Source organism: Montipora capricornis, chromosome 14 (genome assembly GCF_036669925.1).
Source record: "Montipora capricornis isolate CH-2021 chromosome 14, ASM3666992v2, whole genome shotgun sequence".
NCBI classification, from domain to species: Eukaryota; Metazoa; Cnidaria; class Anthozoa; order Scleractinia; family Acroporidae; genus Montipora; species Montipora capricornis.
The window spans coordinates 10,607,146-10,625,016 of record NC_090896.1 but is presented as its reverse complement, the minus strand read 5'-3'; the positions used below and the strand labels follow the sequence as shown (position 1 = coordinate 10,625,016).

Here is a 17,871-nt window from a genome sequence, read left to right as displayed (position 1 = left end):
CGCCACGTCCCCACGTCCCCACGTCCCCGAGTCCCCACGTCCCAAGTCCCACGTCCCCGTCTCACTTTTAGTCACAGCCACCCTAACTAGACCTAACTAGACTACAACCAACCTAAATAGACCTAACCTAACCGATTCGAGACCTAACCTAGCCGAGAGATTCGAGAATAAATAGCGGAGAAAGCTCATCTTAGCTTGAATCCTGGCTGGAATCCTGGCTCGGATCCTAGCTCGAATCCTGGCTCGGATCCTAGCTCGAATCCTGGCTCGAAGTTTGGGTATCCTCCACGCAAGGTAACTTGATCACAGGCGGCCGCTAAAATCGATGTCACTTTCGATTTTGCCATTTACTTGTACAGCAAAAAGAACAATAGAAAAGTTGCACGTAGCAAAAATCTCCCAACATGTTTTTCGCTTACGGTAACTTTTTATTTTCGCAGCACAAAATGTGTTTTTCCATGTCGCAAATTTTGTTGCTGATGGCAATTTTTTTTAATTCTCGATCGACACTTCTCAAAAACTTCCTTGTGCTCTTCCTTAAAACTGTGTATGGATATTTTATTTACCTTAGCTGTTTTGCTTAAAGCTAACAAAATCTGTACCATGCTTAGTTCGCATTCTTAAGCGTTAAAATATAATTTCGGTCCTATGTTTCTGGCAGCAAGTCGTATATTTTGAGGTTTCCCATCCAGATAGTAACCCCGCTGGACAGGGATAACTTCAGTGAAGTGTCGCAGAACTGTCAGACGCTCAGAGTACACGCTTTAATTAGATTTCTGTGAAAAAGATGTTGAACTTCATGTCAGCCTCGAAACCAATGTTTCTCGATTCCCATTTATTTTCTTCAATATTTCTGGGTTTAGTATTTTACATATTACGTCCTGGAAAACAAACGCAGCTCCGTTGACAGTTATGGAATAAAGCAATGTGTCAAGTTACTTCACTACCACACGTACGCAATGCGCACCTTTTTTATGGTATACTGCTGTCTTTTCTATTGTCAGACCAGCTTTAAGAATTGGCAAATCTGCTCTTTTGATTGGTGCTGGGCCTTAAATTTTAGCTGGCCCTAAGTGCTCCTTTGCTTTATTTTGCAAACATTGTCGATTCTATTGATCTCAGGAGGAGGGGTAGATTTTATTGCGTTACGAGAGCTGCTAATTACTGCTTTGTTTTCAGCTTGGGTATCAAGCCAATCAAATTATACGTTACGAGAGCTGCTACACTATTGGAGCTTTATTGTTTAAAAACCGTACAGCAGATAGCACTTTCGTTACGACATTAAAAACTAAATCGATATTTCTCTTCCCCAAAACTATTTTTCAGGAATTGTGCAGTTTGTTGTTGTTGAAACACTATATATAGCACTTAAGTAGTTGTTGACGTGTCTCAGACAGAAGCAATTATATTCTTGTCAAGGTTTCAATCGTATAAAGTTGTATTACTCAAGTTATGTGAGTTAAGATCACGTATTTTCGTCGGTATCGCTAGCTCCATATTTTGCTGTGAAAATTTAGGGAGAAAACTTCAATTAAACGGGAGAAATCGGGATCTCTGCATTCTGTTGTTACTCTATTTCCGAAACTATAAACCAATTTACATTAAAAGTGCTACGAAATATCTGACTTTAGTATACACTAAAACAGTGGATAGCGTTGAAGGCACGCTCTGAGTGGCTACTAAAACTCCAAATATCCTCCTTTGCTATTCACCTCCAAGCAACTCGCGCTCGATTTGCGCTCGACAAAAATTGCAATCTTTGCAGGAATAAATGGGTTAAAATCATCTTTTTGCGCTTTATTATCTCACTTATTCACTTCCACTTGGGTGAATAGTTATTAAATATATGTACATAACAGGGAACTAAAGCATGGACGTCGACAACGGCAACTAGAACGTTATTTAAAAATACGATTTCCCTTAATTAATTGCAATAACGAATATCCAAGTCGTTCGGCATGTCAAGAGGGCGTCAACATTCAAGGACCATGATTGGTATGAGCGGTGTAGATGTTTTGAGAGAAAATTGAAAAATTATCGTCAGGTGCTACGTCCTCCATAAAACATAAACTTTGTCTTGAAAATATTGAAGGGCCGCAGCCAGGATGAAACATAGTTAAAATTTAAAAAACGATCTCTGGCTAAAATGATTAAAAACTACGAGCTTTCGACTGCCCGAACTGCAGTCTTCGACGGGTAAAATGAATGATAAGAAATCGATGAGAAAATTTAAATAAAAACGTACGTTGCAAAATGACGAGAATGTAAGAAATTATGAATATTTGTTAAAAAGAATGTTGTATTGTACAACATTGCCCTTTACCTGTACAATACAACATTCTTTTTAACAAATATTCATAATTTCTTACATTCTCATCATTTTGCAACGTACGTTTTTATTTAAATTTTCTCATCGATTTCTTATCATTCATGTTACCCGTCGAAGACTGCAGTTGTATCGAAATGTAAAACACACGAGCGAAGCGTGCTAAGCCATTTTCTTTCTTTGCTCCGAGTCATTAAGCCGTCGTCGTCGTCCTTGCGTAAGCTCCCCAACATATAACGGTCGGTATTCATTTTCGGAATTCAGTGTCTGTGGCTGACAACAATTGAAGTGATAAGTTAGGCCGAGTTACCTTGATAATCACTTTTTTCAAGATTCAGTTAACCTGCAACTAAGGCTTGGCTGGAGGAAATACCACCAAATACTGCACAAGTAAAGCCTATTACGATAAAAAGCACATCTAGCAAAACTTCGTACCATTTTAGTTGCTTGAATTTCAACTTCAGGTGAACTGCACATGGCGCAACAAAGAAAGACATTGACTCGATTATGCTTCCAGTGAATGACACAACAAAGGCAAATTTAGGAAATATAATCGCCACCAACACCGTCAGAATGACAACAATTGTCCGACTGAGAAACAAACCGGTCCTTGGGAATTTGGAGAAGGCCTGTTCGTAGGCTTCAGATGTTTGGATAAAGACAAATATTGGATAAACAGTCAAGATATACGAAAGTATGCAACTTGCCGTGAAAAGAAAACTGGTGCACATGCGAATTGGGCCTTCAGGTAGATTATTAAGTATAGCTTGATCTGTACTGGATCCAAAGGCCAAGAACGCAAAAAGAGAAAACCCTGTCTTCATGAAAACGTTTATGATGTAGGCTAATGCAAGAGCCAGGTTGAATTTGTGTTTTTCGCGCATGCTATGTTCAACTGTAGGTAAAATATACAACGAGGCATAGGCGAAGATCAAAATTGGAAGAGCAATGCTTACACCTTCGCCGTTCCAAAATAGAACGGACTCCAGAGTCCACTTGTCCATGTGCGCCATCCCGTACCAAAGAACAGTTATCACAACTGAAATCAATGCAACAATACTTATCATACTTAACCAACCAATCTCCTTCATAGAATTAAGAAAAGTTGTTGGAAAAACCACGACTCCCGCAAGGCATATCCACGCTGTCATCGTAAGAGGTACTGACGGGAGACTGTGGCTCATAAGTGATCCGCATAGAACTAGATATGAAACAGAGGAAAAAAAAAGACCCAGTTGCACAAAACCTGTGAAGACATAGCCTCCATATTTAGGTAAAAGCATTTCTCCCAGTTCTTTGAAAGTGGATCTTGACCTAACTCTTCTGTTCTTTTTATCTGTGTCATAAAGACACTCTATTAGAAGTTTTCCTGTGTACCACGCACAAACTGGAAGTATTAAAAATGCCACAAGAATGGTAATTCCACCCCGTTTGATGGCATATGGTAATGCAAGAAATCCAATGCCTTCCATGTAGTTTATGAGATTAGCAACTGATTTCCAGAGTGATGAATTGCCAGAGGAAGAACCTTGATGCGAGCTTCTGTTTTCTATGGGAATTTCGAATTCGTCATCGGTGGATGATTCAGCGTCGCTGGACTGCAGCTCTAAGATAGCTTCGCGATCTTCATCAGAAAGGTCACCTGAATTCATTATCACAAGGGAAGTCTTGTTTCTTGCAGAAGGCTTTAAACAAGAGAATGAAAATGTACCCACTGTGGAAATGATCTGTGGATCAATACAAAAACAATATAGGTTACCGAAACATGACCGAACAAAAAAAGTAGATATACCTCATACATCTATGATAAAGAGACGAACGAAGGGGTTAGATCTCTGTTATAGTGGTCAATTCATCCCTATCAATTGCAAGTTATTGGTTTAATCAAAGAGGCCGCATGGTGAATAACACTTGGGCAAAGAAACTAAAGAAAGTTAAGAAATTTAGAATCATTAAATTTTGACCGAATACGATTGAGTTCTAACAAGATAAAATGAAGTAATAGAGAGAATCACCCACAGTTTTCCCTATTCCGATGAAAATTAGCTAAAATCCGTTATTAGTTACATGTCATACTGCGTGCTTATTTCATAGACGACATCTCATTGCGGGTCAGTTCATGTGAAAGAAGACCGAGCTGTTATGGTAACGACAGATAAAAATAACCGTCACAGCACGGGTGCGATCTAAAATATATTTTAAATGATTTATCATTCGGCACAGGGATTCACTCCCTTGCCTTGGCTCTCTTGGTTCTAACTATAATTAAATCTCTTCTGCTGTAAGGTATTAATTTGTCCACTTCAAGTGGCCCGAATAAGACACTTATTACTCATATCTAACTTCTAAAACGCGTTGCCAAAAAAGGTTCACTTTGTTGTTCACTTCATGAGAGTCCAGTTCATGTGATTTTTAACAACAATTGCTAACATTGCCTCCATAACTGCGAGGATCATAGCTTTACTTGATTTCACATCCGCAGTTCAGTATATGATCCACTGATTCATTCCTCACGGGAAAATTAGAACCCACAAATGACCAGCTCCCAACGTCAGTGGCTTCATGGCTCAGTTGGTTAGAGCGTCGCACCGTCGCGCCGGTATCGCGAGGTAGCAGGTTCAAATCCCGTTGATGTCCTGGGTTTTTCAGGCTTCTTTACGCAATTGCTCAAATGTGGGTCCATAACTGAGAGGATCATAGCTTCACTTGATATCCGCAGTTCAAAAATATGATTCATTTCATATATCATTTCGTTCAACATAATGTAAGCAAAATAGTAAAATGTTCACAGGAAGGTAAAAAACGAAACAGTTGACTTCGAACATTCACAACTTAATCTGTCTTTACCATTGAAAACCAAATGCCAAATGAAAAAAGTGGAATTCAGTTAAGTGCCTTAATCCAGACATTTTTGTGTCTTTGAGAGTTAATTAAATGCTTCACGTCAAGGTCAGTTTGTTACGCAGACACAAATTAAAGTACATGGGGCTTCGACACCTTTCCGCCCTTGGTAAAGAAAGTAGGCATTTTCAAATCTAACGTTAACAAAATTTTACCATTTCTACTTCCACATATTCATTAAGACTTGTAAGCCCGAAGCGATTTCATTTAAAGCTCTTTAGAGGACACACGTTATTTAAATTTTTGGAGTGTTCTTTGCAAATGAACCACCCTGTTAATTTTGCAAAAGAAGAACATATCAAGTATGGCAGTTTATAATTCTCTACTAACTTGAAATCATTTTGCACCCTTAAATGGAATCCCCTGTAACAATTTAGCTTTCAGATCAGGGTTCTTCTACAATGCTAGGTTCGGGCTATTTTGAACTATAGTTTGCAATTAGTTTGCATATTTCCAAATGTAGATTAATTCTGGTTGTAGAAGGTGTAGACATGATTAAATTACAGTTCACATGGCAAAAATTTGTCCCTTTTACACAAACTCAACTGATGCAGCGTTGTTAATCTCAGCCGGAGAAGGCCATATCGCATCCTACAAATCTCTTTCTCGGTTCCTTCTTGAAACTTATAAAAGTTTGCGAATACTAAAAAATCACATCAGCGAGACAGATTCTTAACCTCTCAAACAGATGTATCTTATGGATGCTACATACATGACAGTTCTTGTACCTTCCAGGCAATATATAAGGAAATTACACCACCACGAAATTGAAGTGAATATGTGGAGGAAAATAAAAGCCTCTTACCCACAATTTTATCAGACCTGAGAGTGTGTGTGATAATCTACTGCTAAACGAGACCTTTTGACTTTTACGCCGATGAATGAACCTACTGATATGAGGGCTATATCCTAAATAAGCGATTTCGTATTTGCATGAGAATATATTATATGATAAGTTCATTGTTTCTTATACGCTGCCACTCGAAGAATAGTGTTCGCTAGTGCAACGAACTGTAAGTGAACATAGTAACTCTAGAAAAAAGAAACACGGAAAGCTTCCCAGTACAGTTTCACGGATCATTTTGTTTTCCCTTATCAAATGTGGCAGTAGTCGATCATCAACACACTTATTTGTGCATAAGAGAACATCGGTGATTCACAGTATTAATCAATGGTTGGATGGTTGAATGGTTTAGGAGACTGATATAACTGGTTCAATCTCACCCTAGGCGAAAAAAATGACTGAGAAACTCAGACATTGATTCCATTGACCGGGATGGACATAATTGTACATTTAAGACATGAAACATGTGCAAACTTAATAACATGTTTTCAAATTTTGTAAACGGAAGAGCTAACAAATTTAGCGGAATGCTGTCAAACCAGAAACCCATAATTACGTTCTAATTCGCTGCGCTTAAACGAACGTAAATTATTTTCTCCTTAAATACTTTAGAAATACAACACAAAAGGAATGATGGTTGGATGCTCAGGCAATCCAAGCTGACATTTATTAATACATTTGACGAAAGTGGGAATTGGAGGGTTATTTTTGTGAAAATTTTCGTACGCATTGCATACTGTAGTGATTCCCTCTTCTTGCGGTATATTTGTATATAGACTTGTGACATCCATCGTTACAAGGAAAGTTCGTTTTCCCATCTTCGTCTTTTCAATGAAGTTGATAAAATCTGTGGAGTCTTTAAGATAAGACGTTTGTGATGTGGAAACAGGCTGAAACAATGTGCCAACAAATGCTGATATTCTTTCTGTAGGCCCGTTACAACCAGAGATTATTGGTCTGCCTACAAGAGTAGGCTTGTGGATTTTAGTGACGGTATAGAATTCAGGTATTCGCGGTGGATTTGGTGTTTGAGACAACCATTTTTTAGTCATGTCATCGATATAGTTGTTACCTTTCTCTGGTTTTTGCCGTGAGCTTTTTGGTTTTGCCGTGAGTTCTTGATTTTGCCGTTAGCTTTTTTGTTTTGCCGTGAGTTTTTTGTTTTTGCCGTGAGTTTTTTGTTTTGCCGTGAGTTTTTTGTTTTCCAGTGAGCTTTATGGTTGTGCCGTGAGCATTTTGGTTTTGCCGTGCGGAATTTGATATTGCCGTGACAGTTTTAGTTTTGCCGTGAGGTATTTGTTATTGCCGTGACAGTTGTGGGCCACCGTAAATTATGGCTAATAAGGGTCCAATAAAGGCGAACAGAAATACATCTCATTTTACTGCTGTTTTGATTGTTACTGGGTTGCCTATGGGCAAACCCAGTCGAGGTCTGCGTTTAGTTTGTTTGTTTTCTTTTATTTTTATTACTGGGTTGCCTATGGGCAAACCCAGTCGAGGTCTACGTTTAGTTTGTTTGTTTTCTTTTTTTTTTTTTTCGTTTTTTTTTTTTTTTTTTTTTCCGTGTCGGTAAAAGTCTTGCCTGTCACTCCCCTGGTAAGTAGTGTCTTTGTGTATAGAGCCTTCTGCGCGTATTTTCTTAGGATCGAGAGGGTAGTGGAACTGCGTAGATTTCTCTTGTGGACACAGTAGAATCATTAACTTAGCCTGCAATGGCGTCGAAAGTCATGCAACGCGAATGGCGTTTTAGTGGATCCTTAAACAAAATATATCTTTATGGAGCTCAATAATGGAAAGTCAGTTGGATAAACTAGGCATGAATCTCAAAAGCGACGAGTACTGGACTTCGACAACAATCTATCGCCCGTCGAGACGAAATCAAAGTGAGCAGTATTTACCTGAAGTACATGGTAATTTGACACAATTGAGTTTCTTGTCTTCACGCACGCAATCACATAGGAAGAGGTTTTCGCCTCTAAGAGCAAATATGTTGTTTGTTTCAATAAAATTTTCGCTGGAAAAGGATTCTGTGGTATTTTCTGCCTTTGTGAATTATAATATCATGTTGTGTATTGAATTTTCGAGCTTAAGGTTCAAATGTGATATGGGAGAAGTTTTTAGTATTGCTCTGTAAGCAGGAAGGGTTCACAGGCCTGTTGGAATCGTGCTTGAGTTTCAACAAAATGAGCCCCAAATCAGTGAAAACTTGTGACGCAGATGAATAATAAAGTAGCTGCTATTTCCAAAATGATGGAATTACCTGGTGATAAATAACGTCGTACACGTCTTGGAGAGTAAATTTTGACTTTGCATAAACAAGAGTTGGGCGATTGTGATCTTTGTTTTGACTTCGCTCATTTCATTGTCAAACTTTATCACACTTGACAGAAAAAGAAACTTACAAAAACCCGGTATCTTGGGCATATGAATTACGGGGTGGTGACTTCTTTGCCTAAAAGCAACTCACTTAACGAAACTGTCCTTTTTCAAACAACAACAAGGATTCAAACAGCTTCAATTCTTACAGAGTTCGATAAAACATGCGATGGGGCAACCAAAGCGATGGGAGCTGTGTTGGGGTTTCAGTGTGAAAGTACAAACGGCTACTAACACTCTTATAACTCTTTTTTCATTATTATTTTATTAACCCACAGTCTGCAGTCTGCAGTCTGCATTTTACCCTCAGTCTGCATTTTATCCCTGGTCTGCAGTCTGCAGTCTGCAGTCTGCGTTTTACACTGACCGGTTATTTGAGTGGTTTTTGGCAACAGAGGTTAATTATTCGTAATGCGATCGCTTCCGTTGCCGTTAGCAATGGGTCGCAAATTTGACACTTTTATCGCATTATCACATTACGCATTGAACCACGTTATCTATTATTCCTAAAAATCTAAAAATATTCGTGCCTTATCAGTTTTCGGTCGAATTTATGTCCAAGAAGGCAGATAAATTGCAGAAAATATTAGTTTTGCATCCAAAAATTCGTAATCAACGCTAAAATGACCAAATTTTGCCTAGAAAACATATTTTACTGTTATTTTTCTTAAATTTTTTCGTTCAACTTTCGCTTTTATAAAATGTTTCAGTTTTCTGTAAATAAGTTATATGCTGTTGGAAAGCTTATTTTCTTAGCTTTAAAATGATGTATTTTTTCCCCCTAACTTAAATATTTTTTGAGAAAAAAAAAACATTTTTTGGCGATGGCTGATTTACCGCGGTTTTCTCGCGGTTGGGAAAGTAGGAAGAAGAGTTAGGCCAGTAGCCAGGTTTTTAACCTCAGAAAAGGATCTGTTTCGTCGTACGAACGTGTGAGGACCTGTGAGCCAAAGGGCCTCTGCTGGTATGACTTCTGGGTGACCCCTTAATAACTTCTTACTAACCGAGCGCGAGGGCTGTACTGCCAGGGAAATATTGGCCCGAGGTCGTGGCAGTACCTTTTGCTTTGTTTTTGCAAGCCCGTAATCGGCCCGTGGGCCAGTCACAATTTGCCTGGAACACTGGGGGGGACAGACGGGGATGCTCGTCGTCTCGCTTAGGGGTGTAAATTTTGGATTTTGTGGATTTTGGTCTCGCTTAGGGTGTTTCGGGCAAAGCGCCAATATTTTAAGCCGCCAAGGTCAAAATTTGCTTAAGTCACGCCCAGATTGGTCTCCTTTAGGAGTCACAAAAAGCTTGAGCCACGCCCACATGGTCTCCTTCAGGGGTTAAATTTAAAATTTCCGACTGGCATCCCCGTGTGTTCCATATGAGAGTCCCCCCCCCCTCCCCCCCCCGTCCTCCGGGGCTGCACGTACCACAGGCAACCCAGTGTACCCTCACGGAGGGTCTAGTTTTTTTTTTTCCGTGTCGGTAAAAGTCTTGCCTGTCACTCCCCTGGTAAGTGGTGTCTTTGTGTATAGAGCCTTCTGCGCGAATTTTCTTAGGATCGAGAGGGTAGTGAAACTGCGTAGATTTCTCTGGTGGACACAGTAGAATCATCAACTTAGCCTGCAATGGCGTCGAAAGTCATGCAACGCGAATGGCGTTTTAGTGGATCCTTAAACAAAATATACCCTTATGGAGCTCAATAATGGAAAGTCAGTTGGATAAACTAGGCATGAATCTCAAAAGCGACGAGTACTGGACTTCGACAACAATCTATCGCCCGTCGAGACGAAATCAAAGTGAGCAGTATTTACCTGAAGTACATGGTAATTTGACACAATTGAGTTTCTTGTCTTCACGCACGCAATGAAATAGGAAGAGGTTTTCACCTCTAAGAGCAAATATGTTGTTTGGTTCAATAAAATTTTCGCTGGAAAAGGATTCTGTGGTATTTTCTGCCTTTGTGAATTATGATATCATGTTGTGTATTGAATTTTCGAGCTTAAGGTTCAAATGTGATACGGGAGAAGTTTTTTAGTATTGCTCTGTAAGCAGGAAGGGTTCACAGGCCTGTTGGAAGCGTGCTTGAGTTTCAACAAAATGAGGCCCAAAATCAGTGAAAACTTGTGACGCAGATGAATAATAAAGTAGCTTCTATTTCCAAAATGATGGAATTACCTGGTGATAAATAACGTCGTACGCGTCTTGGAGAGTAAATTTTGACTTTGCATAAACAAGAGTTGGGCGATTGTGATCTTTGTTTTGACTTCGCTCATTCCATTGTCAAACTTTATAACACTTGACAGAAAAAGAAACTTACAAAAACCCGGTATCCTGCCATCATTTGACACAGATGCTTCACTGTTTGGCGAGTAAACATGCCGCGGTAACTTAATCACGGCGCCCGCTGAATTCCGGCCATGTCACTTTCGATTTTGCAATTTACTTGAACGTAGCAAAAATCTCCCAAAATGTTTGTCGCTGATCGTAACTTTTTATATTCTATATTCACGGTTCAAAATTAATGTTGTTTTCATGTCGTAAATATTTTATTCTCGATCGACCGTCCGGGAAACTTCCTTCTGCTCTTTCTGAAAACTGTGTATCAATATTTATTTGCTTTTTCATCAATATTTGTTTTGCATAAAGCAAGCTACCAGAATCTGTACCTTGCTGAGTTCGCATTTGTTAGCATTAATAGTATTTTCGGTCAGATGTTTCTGTTTTTTATGAGGGGTTTATTGTTTTGGTCTCCCATCCCAACACTAACCCCGCGAAACAGGGCTTGTTTTCAGTGAAGTTTAGTATTACAAAGTTTTCGGATGCTCATAGGGCACACTTGTGGTGAAAAGAAGTTGTGAGGGAACTTGAAATTATCAACATGTCAGCCCAGAAGCCAATGTTTCTCGCTTCTCTTTTATTTGTTATTCTTCAGAGACTGGAATGCTGTATTTCAATACCACACAATTCAGTGCCTTCTGATTTTCTGTAGCACGTATCACAGGCAAGCCAGTGTATGCTTCACAGAAGCATCTAGTTTCTCTATTGATCGCGTTCATCTCGGCGTTTCAAATCGTAAGCGAGTTATTGAAATACATCACTGTTAGAGTCATAAGCGAGTCGTCGGAGTGCCGAACTTGTGCACGGTCAGAGTCACGTGACGGGTCTGTTCAACATCAGAGACCGCGCTATTGTTTAACCCTTTGAAGTTTGCCGAGTTTCATAACCAGTTCCCTCTACTAACTGTGATTTTTCACAGGCCTTTTGTAAACGCATGCCTTGCGGATAATGAATGGTCGATAATGTCCTTCCTCCTGGGTTGTTATAGTTACAGAAAAGCACAGTCTGACAACTAAATCAGAGTTGAACTCGGAAGAAACATTAGACTCTTGCACTACCAGAATTGTAGAAACGCTATTATAGCTCGATTGCTTTGCCAGATTAGGCCTTTATTCACTTGTATAGTTTACTAGATGGAATTTCATTGACTTCAACAACTATTCCAAGTAGTCTGAATAGGTATTAAACATTAAAAAAGGTCTCAAACAAAACCCTGGGCTCAAAAGTACTAAAGATAGAGGCCGTGGGCGTTTTCCATTTACACAAAATTTCCGGAAATTTTGGTGGAAATTTCCATCGGGTGAAAAACGGGTTCCCTTTAACTCAGGTCCGTTCGCCGCCCAGTGATTGCGATTTTACGCGCCAAAATTTAAAAATGTGGCCGTGAATAGCCTGGAAGTGGTAAGACCTTTCAAAAGTTGTAAATGGAACACACATTTCCATCGGAAAGTTTCCAACGGGAAAACAGGACTACCTTTTCAGAAGTTCCGGAAATTTTCCAGTGGAACGAACCAAAAACGTGTGTTCCATTGACATCCCAACCGGAATTTCCGGAATTTCTTGGTAAATGGAAAACACCCCGTATGTCCGTTGGCGTCGTTCCAGCGAATGAGGATTGAGAGGGGCAACGAGCTAAAATTTATTAATGAAATTCCGACAGGCGACACAAGAATGTTCCGAAATTGCGACATAGCTAGCTGTGAAATTCAGACGGAGGACATGGGCACCCCCCCCCCCCCCCTAACAGGGCCTCAGTTATGTAATAAAGCAATGTGTCAAGTTACTTCACTACCACACGTACGCAATGCGCACCTTTTTTATGGTATACTGCTGTCTTTTCTATTGTCAGACCAGCTTTAAGAATTGGCAAATCCGCTCTTTTGATTGGTGCTGGGCCTTGAATTTAAGCTGGGCCTAAGTGCTCCTTTGCTTTATTTTGCAAACATTGTTGATTCTATTGATCTCAGGAGGGGGGGTAGATTTTATTGCGTTACGAGAGCTGCTAATTACTGCTTTGTTTTCAGCTTGGGTATCGAGCCAATCAAATTATACGTTACGAGAGCTGCTACACTATTGGAGCTTTATTGTTTAAAAACCGTACAGCAGATAGCACTTTCGTTACGACATTAAAAACTAAATCGATATTTCTCTTCCCCAAAACTATTTTTCAGGAATTGTGCAGTTTGTTGTTGTTGAAACACTATATATAGCACTTAAGTAGTTGTTGACGTGTCTCAGACAGAAGCAATTATATTCTTGTCAAGGTTTCAATCGTATAAAGTTGTATTACTCAAGTTATGTGAGTTAAGATTATTTTCGTCGGTATCGCTAGCTCCATATTTTGCTGTGAAAATTTAGGGAGAAAACTTCAATTAAACGGGAGAAATCGGGATCTCTGCATTCTGTTGTTACTCTATTTCCGAAACTATAAACCAATTTACATTAAAAGTGCTACGAAATATCTGACTTTAGTATACACTAAAACAGTGGATAGCGTTGAAGGCACGCTCTGAGTGGCTACTAAAACTCCAAATATCCTCCTTTGCTATTCACCTCCAAGCAACTCGCGCTCGATTTGCGCTCGACAAAAATTGCAATCTTTGCAGGAATAAATGGGTTAAAATCATCTTTTTGCGCTTTATTATCTCACTTATTCACTTCCACTTGGGAGAATAGTTGTTAAATATATGTACATAATAGGGAACTAAAGCATGGACGTCGACAACGGCAACTAGAACGTTATTTAAAAATACGATTTCCCTTAATTGCAATAACGAATATCCAAGTCGTTCGGCATGTCAAGAGGGCGTCAACATTCAAGGAACATGATTGGTATGAGCGGTGTAGATGTTTTGAGAGAAAATTGAAAAATTATCGTCAGGTGCTACGTCCTCCATAAAACATAAACTTTGTCTTAAAAATATTGAAGGGCCGCAGCCAGGATGAAACATAGTTAAAAATTTAAAAACCGATCTCTGGCTAAAATGATTAAAAACTACGAGCTTTCGACTGCCCGAACTGCAGTCTTCGACGGGTAAAATGAATGATAAGAAATCGATGAGAAAATTTAAATAAAAACGTACGTTGCAAAATGGTGAGAATGTAAGAAATTATGAATATTTGTTAAAAAGAATGTTGTATTGTACAACATTGCCCTTTACCTGTACTCATAGCCGTCGTCGTCGTCCTTGCGTAAGCTCCCCAACATATAACGGTCGGTATTCATTTTTGGAATTCAGTGTCTGTGGCTGACAACAATTGAAGTGTTAAGTTAGGCCGAGTTACCTTGATAATCACTTTTTCCAAGATTCAGTTAACCTGCAACTAAGGCTTGGCTGGAGGAAATACCACCAAATACTGCACAAGTAAAGCCTATTACGATAAAAAGCACATCTATAAAAACTTCGTACCTTTTTAGTTGCTTGAATTTCAACTTCAGGTGAACTGCACATGGCGCAACAAAGAAAGACATTGACTCGATTATGCTTCCAGTGAATGACACAACAAAGGCAAATTTAGGAAATATAATCGCCACCAACACCGTCAGAATGACAACAATTGTCCGACTGAGAAACAAACCGGTCCTTGGGAATTTGGAGAAGGCCTGTTCGTAGGCTTCAGATGTTTGGATAAAGACAAATATTGGATAAACAGTCAAGATATACGAAAGTACGCAACTTGCCGTGAAAAGAAAACTGGTGCACATGCGAATTGGGCCTTCAGGTAGATTATTAAGTATAGCTTGATCTGTACTGGATCCAAAGGCCAAGAACGCAAAAAGAGAAAACCCTGTCTTCATGAAAACGTTTATGATGTAGGCTAATCCAAGAGCCAGGTTGAATTTGTGTTTTTCGCGCATGCTATGTTCAACTGTAGGTAAAATATACAACGAGGCATAGGCGAAGATCAAAATTGGAAGAGCAATGCTTACACCTTCGCCGTTCCAAAATAGAACGGACTCCAGAGTCCACTTGTCCATGTGCGCCATCCCGTACCAAAGAACAGTTATCACAACTGAAATCAATGCAACAATACTTATCATACTTAACCAACCAATCTCCTTCATAGAATTAAGAAAAGTTGTTGGAAAAACCACGACTCCCGCAAGGCATATCCACGCTGTCATCGTAAGAGGTACTGACGGGAGACTGTGGCTCATAAGTGATCCACATAGAACTAGATATGAAACGGAGCAAAAAAAAAGACCCAGTTGCACAAAACCTGTGAAGACATAGCCTCCATATTTAGGTAAAAGTATTTCTCCCAGTTCTTTGAAAGTGGATCTTGACCTAACTCTTCTGTTCTTTTTATCTGTGTCATAAAGACACTCTATTAAAAGTTTTCCTGTGTACCACGCACAAACTGGAAGTATTAAAAATGCCACAAGAATGGTAATTCCACCCCGTTTGATAGCATATGGTAATGCAAGAAATCCAATGCCTTCCATGTTGTTAATGAGATTAGCAACCGATTTCCAGAGTGATGAATTGCCAGAGGAAGAACCTTGATGCGAGCTTCTGTTTTCTATGGGAATTTCGAATTCGTCATCGGTGGATGATTCAGCGTCGCTGGACTGCAGCTCTAAGATAGCTTCGCGATCTTCATCAGAAAGGTCACCTGAATTCATTATCACAAGGGAAGTCTTGTTTCTTGCAGAAGGCTTTAAATAAGAGAATGAAAATGTACCCACTGTGGAAATGATCTGTGGATCAATACAAAAACAATATAGGTTACCGAAACATGACCGAACAAAAAAAGTAGATATACCTCATACATCTATGATAAAGAGACGAACGAAGGGGTTAGATCTCTGTTATAGTGGTCAATTCATCCCTATCAATTGCAAGTTATTGGTTTAATCAAAGAGGCCGCATGGTGAATAACACTTGGGCAAAGAAACTAAAGAAAGTTAAGAAATTTAGAATCATTAAATTTTGACCGAATACGATTGAGTTCTAACAAGATAAAATGAAGTAATAGAGAGAATCACCCACAGTTTTCCCTATTCCGATGAAAATTAGCTAAAATCCGTTATTAGTTACATGTCATACTGCGTGCTTATTAATTCATAGACGACATCTTATTGCGGGTCAGTTGATGTGAAAGAAGACCGAGCTGTTATGGTAACGACAGATAAAAATAACCGTCATAGCACGGGTGCGATCTAAAATATATTTTAAATGATTTATCATACGGCACAGGCATTCACTCCCTTGCCTTGGCTCTCTTGGTTCTAACTATAATCAAGTCTCTTCTGCTGTAAGGTATTAATTTGTCCACTTCAAGTGGCCCGAATAAGACACTTATTACACATATCTAAGTTCTAAAACGCGTTTCCAAAAAAGGTCCACTTTGTTGTTCACTGCATGAGAGTCCAGTTCATGTTATTTTTAACAACAATTGCTAACATGGCCTCCATAACTGCGAGGATCATAGCTTTACTTGATTTCATATCCGCAGTTCAGTATATGATCCACTGATTCATTCCTCACGGGAAAATTAGAACCCACAAATGACCAGCTCCCAACGTCAGTGGCTTCATGGCTCAGTTGGTTAGAGCGTCGCACCGTCGCGCCGGTATCGCGAGGTAGCAGGTTCAAATCCCGTTGATGTCCTGGGTTTTTCAGGCTTCTTTACGCAATTGCTCAAATGTGGGTCCATAACTGAGAGGATCATAGCTTCACTTGATATCCGCAGTTCAAAATATGATTCATTTCATATATCATTTCGTTCAACATAATGTAAGCAAAATAGTAAAATGTTCACAGGAAGGTAAAAAACGAAACAGTTCACTTCGAACATTCACAACTTAATCTGTCTTTACCATTGAAAACCAAATGCCAAATGAAAAAAGTGGAATTCAGTTAAGTGCCTTATTCCAGACATTTTCGTGTCTTTGAGAGTTAATTAAATGCTTCACGTCAAGGTCAGTTTGTTACGCAGACACAAATTAAAGTACATGGGTCTTTGACACCTTTCCGCCCTTGGTAAAGAAAGTAGGCATTTTCAAATCTAACGTTAACAAAATTTTACCATTTCTACTTGCACATATTCATTAAGACTTGTAAGCCCGAAGCGATTTCATTCAAAGCTGTTTAGAGGACACGCGTTATTTAAATTTTTGGAGTGTTCTTTGCAAATGAACCACCATGTTAATTTTGCAAAAGAAGAACATATCAAGTATGGCAGTTTATTCTCTACTAACTTATCATTTTGCACCCTTAAATGGAATCCCCTGTAACAATTAAGCTTTCAGATCAGGGTTCTTCTACAATGGTAGGTTCGGGCTATTTTGAACTATAGTTTGCAATTAGTTTGCATATTTCCAAATGTAGATTAATTCTGGTTGTAGAAGGTGTAGACATGATTAAATTACAGTTCACATGGCAAAAACTCGTCCCTTTTACACAAACTCAACTGATGCAGCGTTGTTAATCTCAGCCGGAGAAGGCCATATCGCATCCTACAAATCTCCTTCTCGGTTCCTTCTTGAAACTTATAAAAGTTTGCGAATACTAAAAAAACCACATCAGCGAGACAGATTCTTAACCTCTCAAACAGATGTATCTTATGGATGCTACATACATGGCAGTTCTTGTACCTTCCAGGCAATATATAAGGAAATTACACCACCACGAAATTGAAGTGAATATGTGGAGGAAAATAGAAGCCTCTTACCCACAATTTTATCAGACCTGAGAGTGTGTGTGATAATCTACTGCTACAACGAGACCTTTTGACTTTTACGTGAATGAACCTACTGATATGAGAGCTATATCCTAAATAAGCAATTTCGTATTTGCATGAGAATATATTATATGATAAGTTCATTGTTTCTTATACGCTGCCACTCGAAGCATACTTTTCGCTAGTGCAACGAACTGTAAGTGAACATAGTAACTCTAGAAAAAAGAAACACGGAAAGCTTCCCAGTACAGTTTCACGGATCATTTTATTTTCCCTTATCAAATGTGGCAGTAGTCGATCATCAACACACTTATTTCCATAAGAGAACATCGGTGATTCACAGTATTAATTAATGGTTGGATGGTTGAATGGTTTAGGAGATATAACTGGTTCAATCTCACCCTAGGCG

General features: G+C 39.2%; 2 protein-coding genes across 2 annotated transcripts; both read right to left on the bottom strand.

Moving 5' to 3' along the window:
• Positions 1-2,403: 2,403 nt before the first annotated feature.
• LOC138033080 (vesicular inhibitory amino acid transporter-like) lies at positions 2,404-6,116 on the bottom strand. The gene is made up of 2 exons (XM_068880843.1): positions 6,033-6,116; positions 2,404-4,053 (listed from the first exon to the last, which is right to left on the bottom strand). Exon 2 carries the CDS (start codon positions 3,976-3,978, stop codon positions 2,665-2,667), a length of 1,314 nt encoding a protein of 437 aa, XP_068736944.1. The 5' UTR covers positions 3,979-4,053; positions 6,033-6,116; the 3' UTR covers positions 2,404-2,664.
• A 6,727-nt stretch (positions 6,117-12,843) lies between these two features.
• Positions 12,844-17,521, bottom strand: LOC138033081 (vesicular inhibitory amino acid transporter-like). The gene is made up of 2 exons (XM_068880844.1): positions 17,454-17,521; positions 12,844-15,477 (listed from the first exon to the last, which is right to left on the bottom strand). Exon 2 carries the CDS (start codon positions 15,400-15,402, stop codon positions 14,089-14,091), a length of 1,314 nt encoding a protein of 437 aa, XP_068736945.1. The 5' UTR covers positions 15,403-15,477; positions 17,454-17,521; the 3' UTR covers positions 12,844-14,088.
• Between the last annotated feature and the right edge of the window lie 350 nt (positions 17,522-17,871).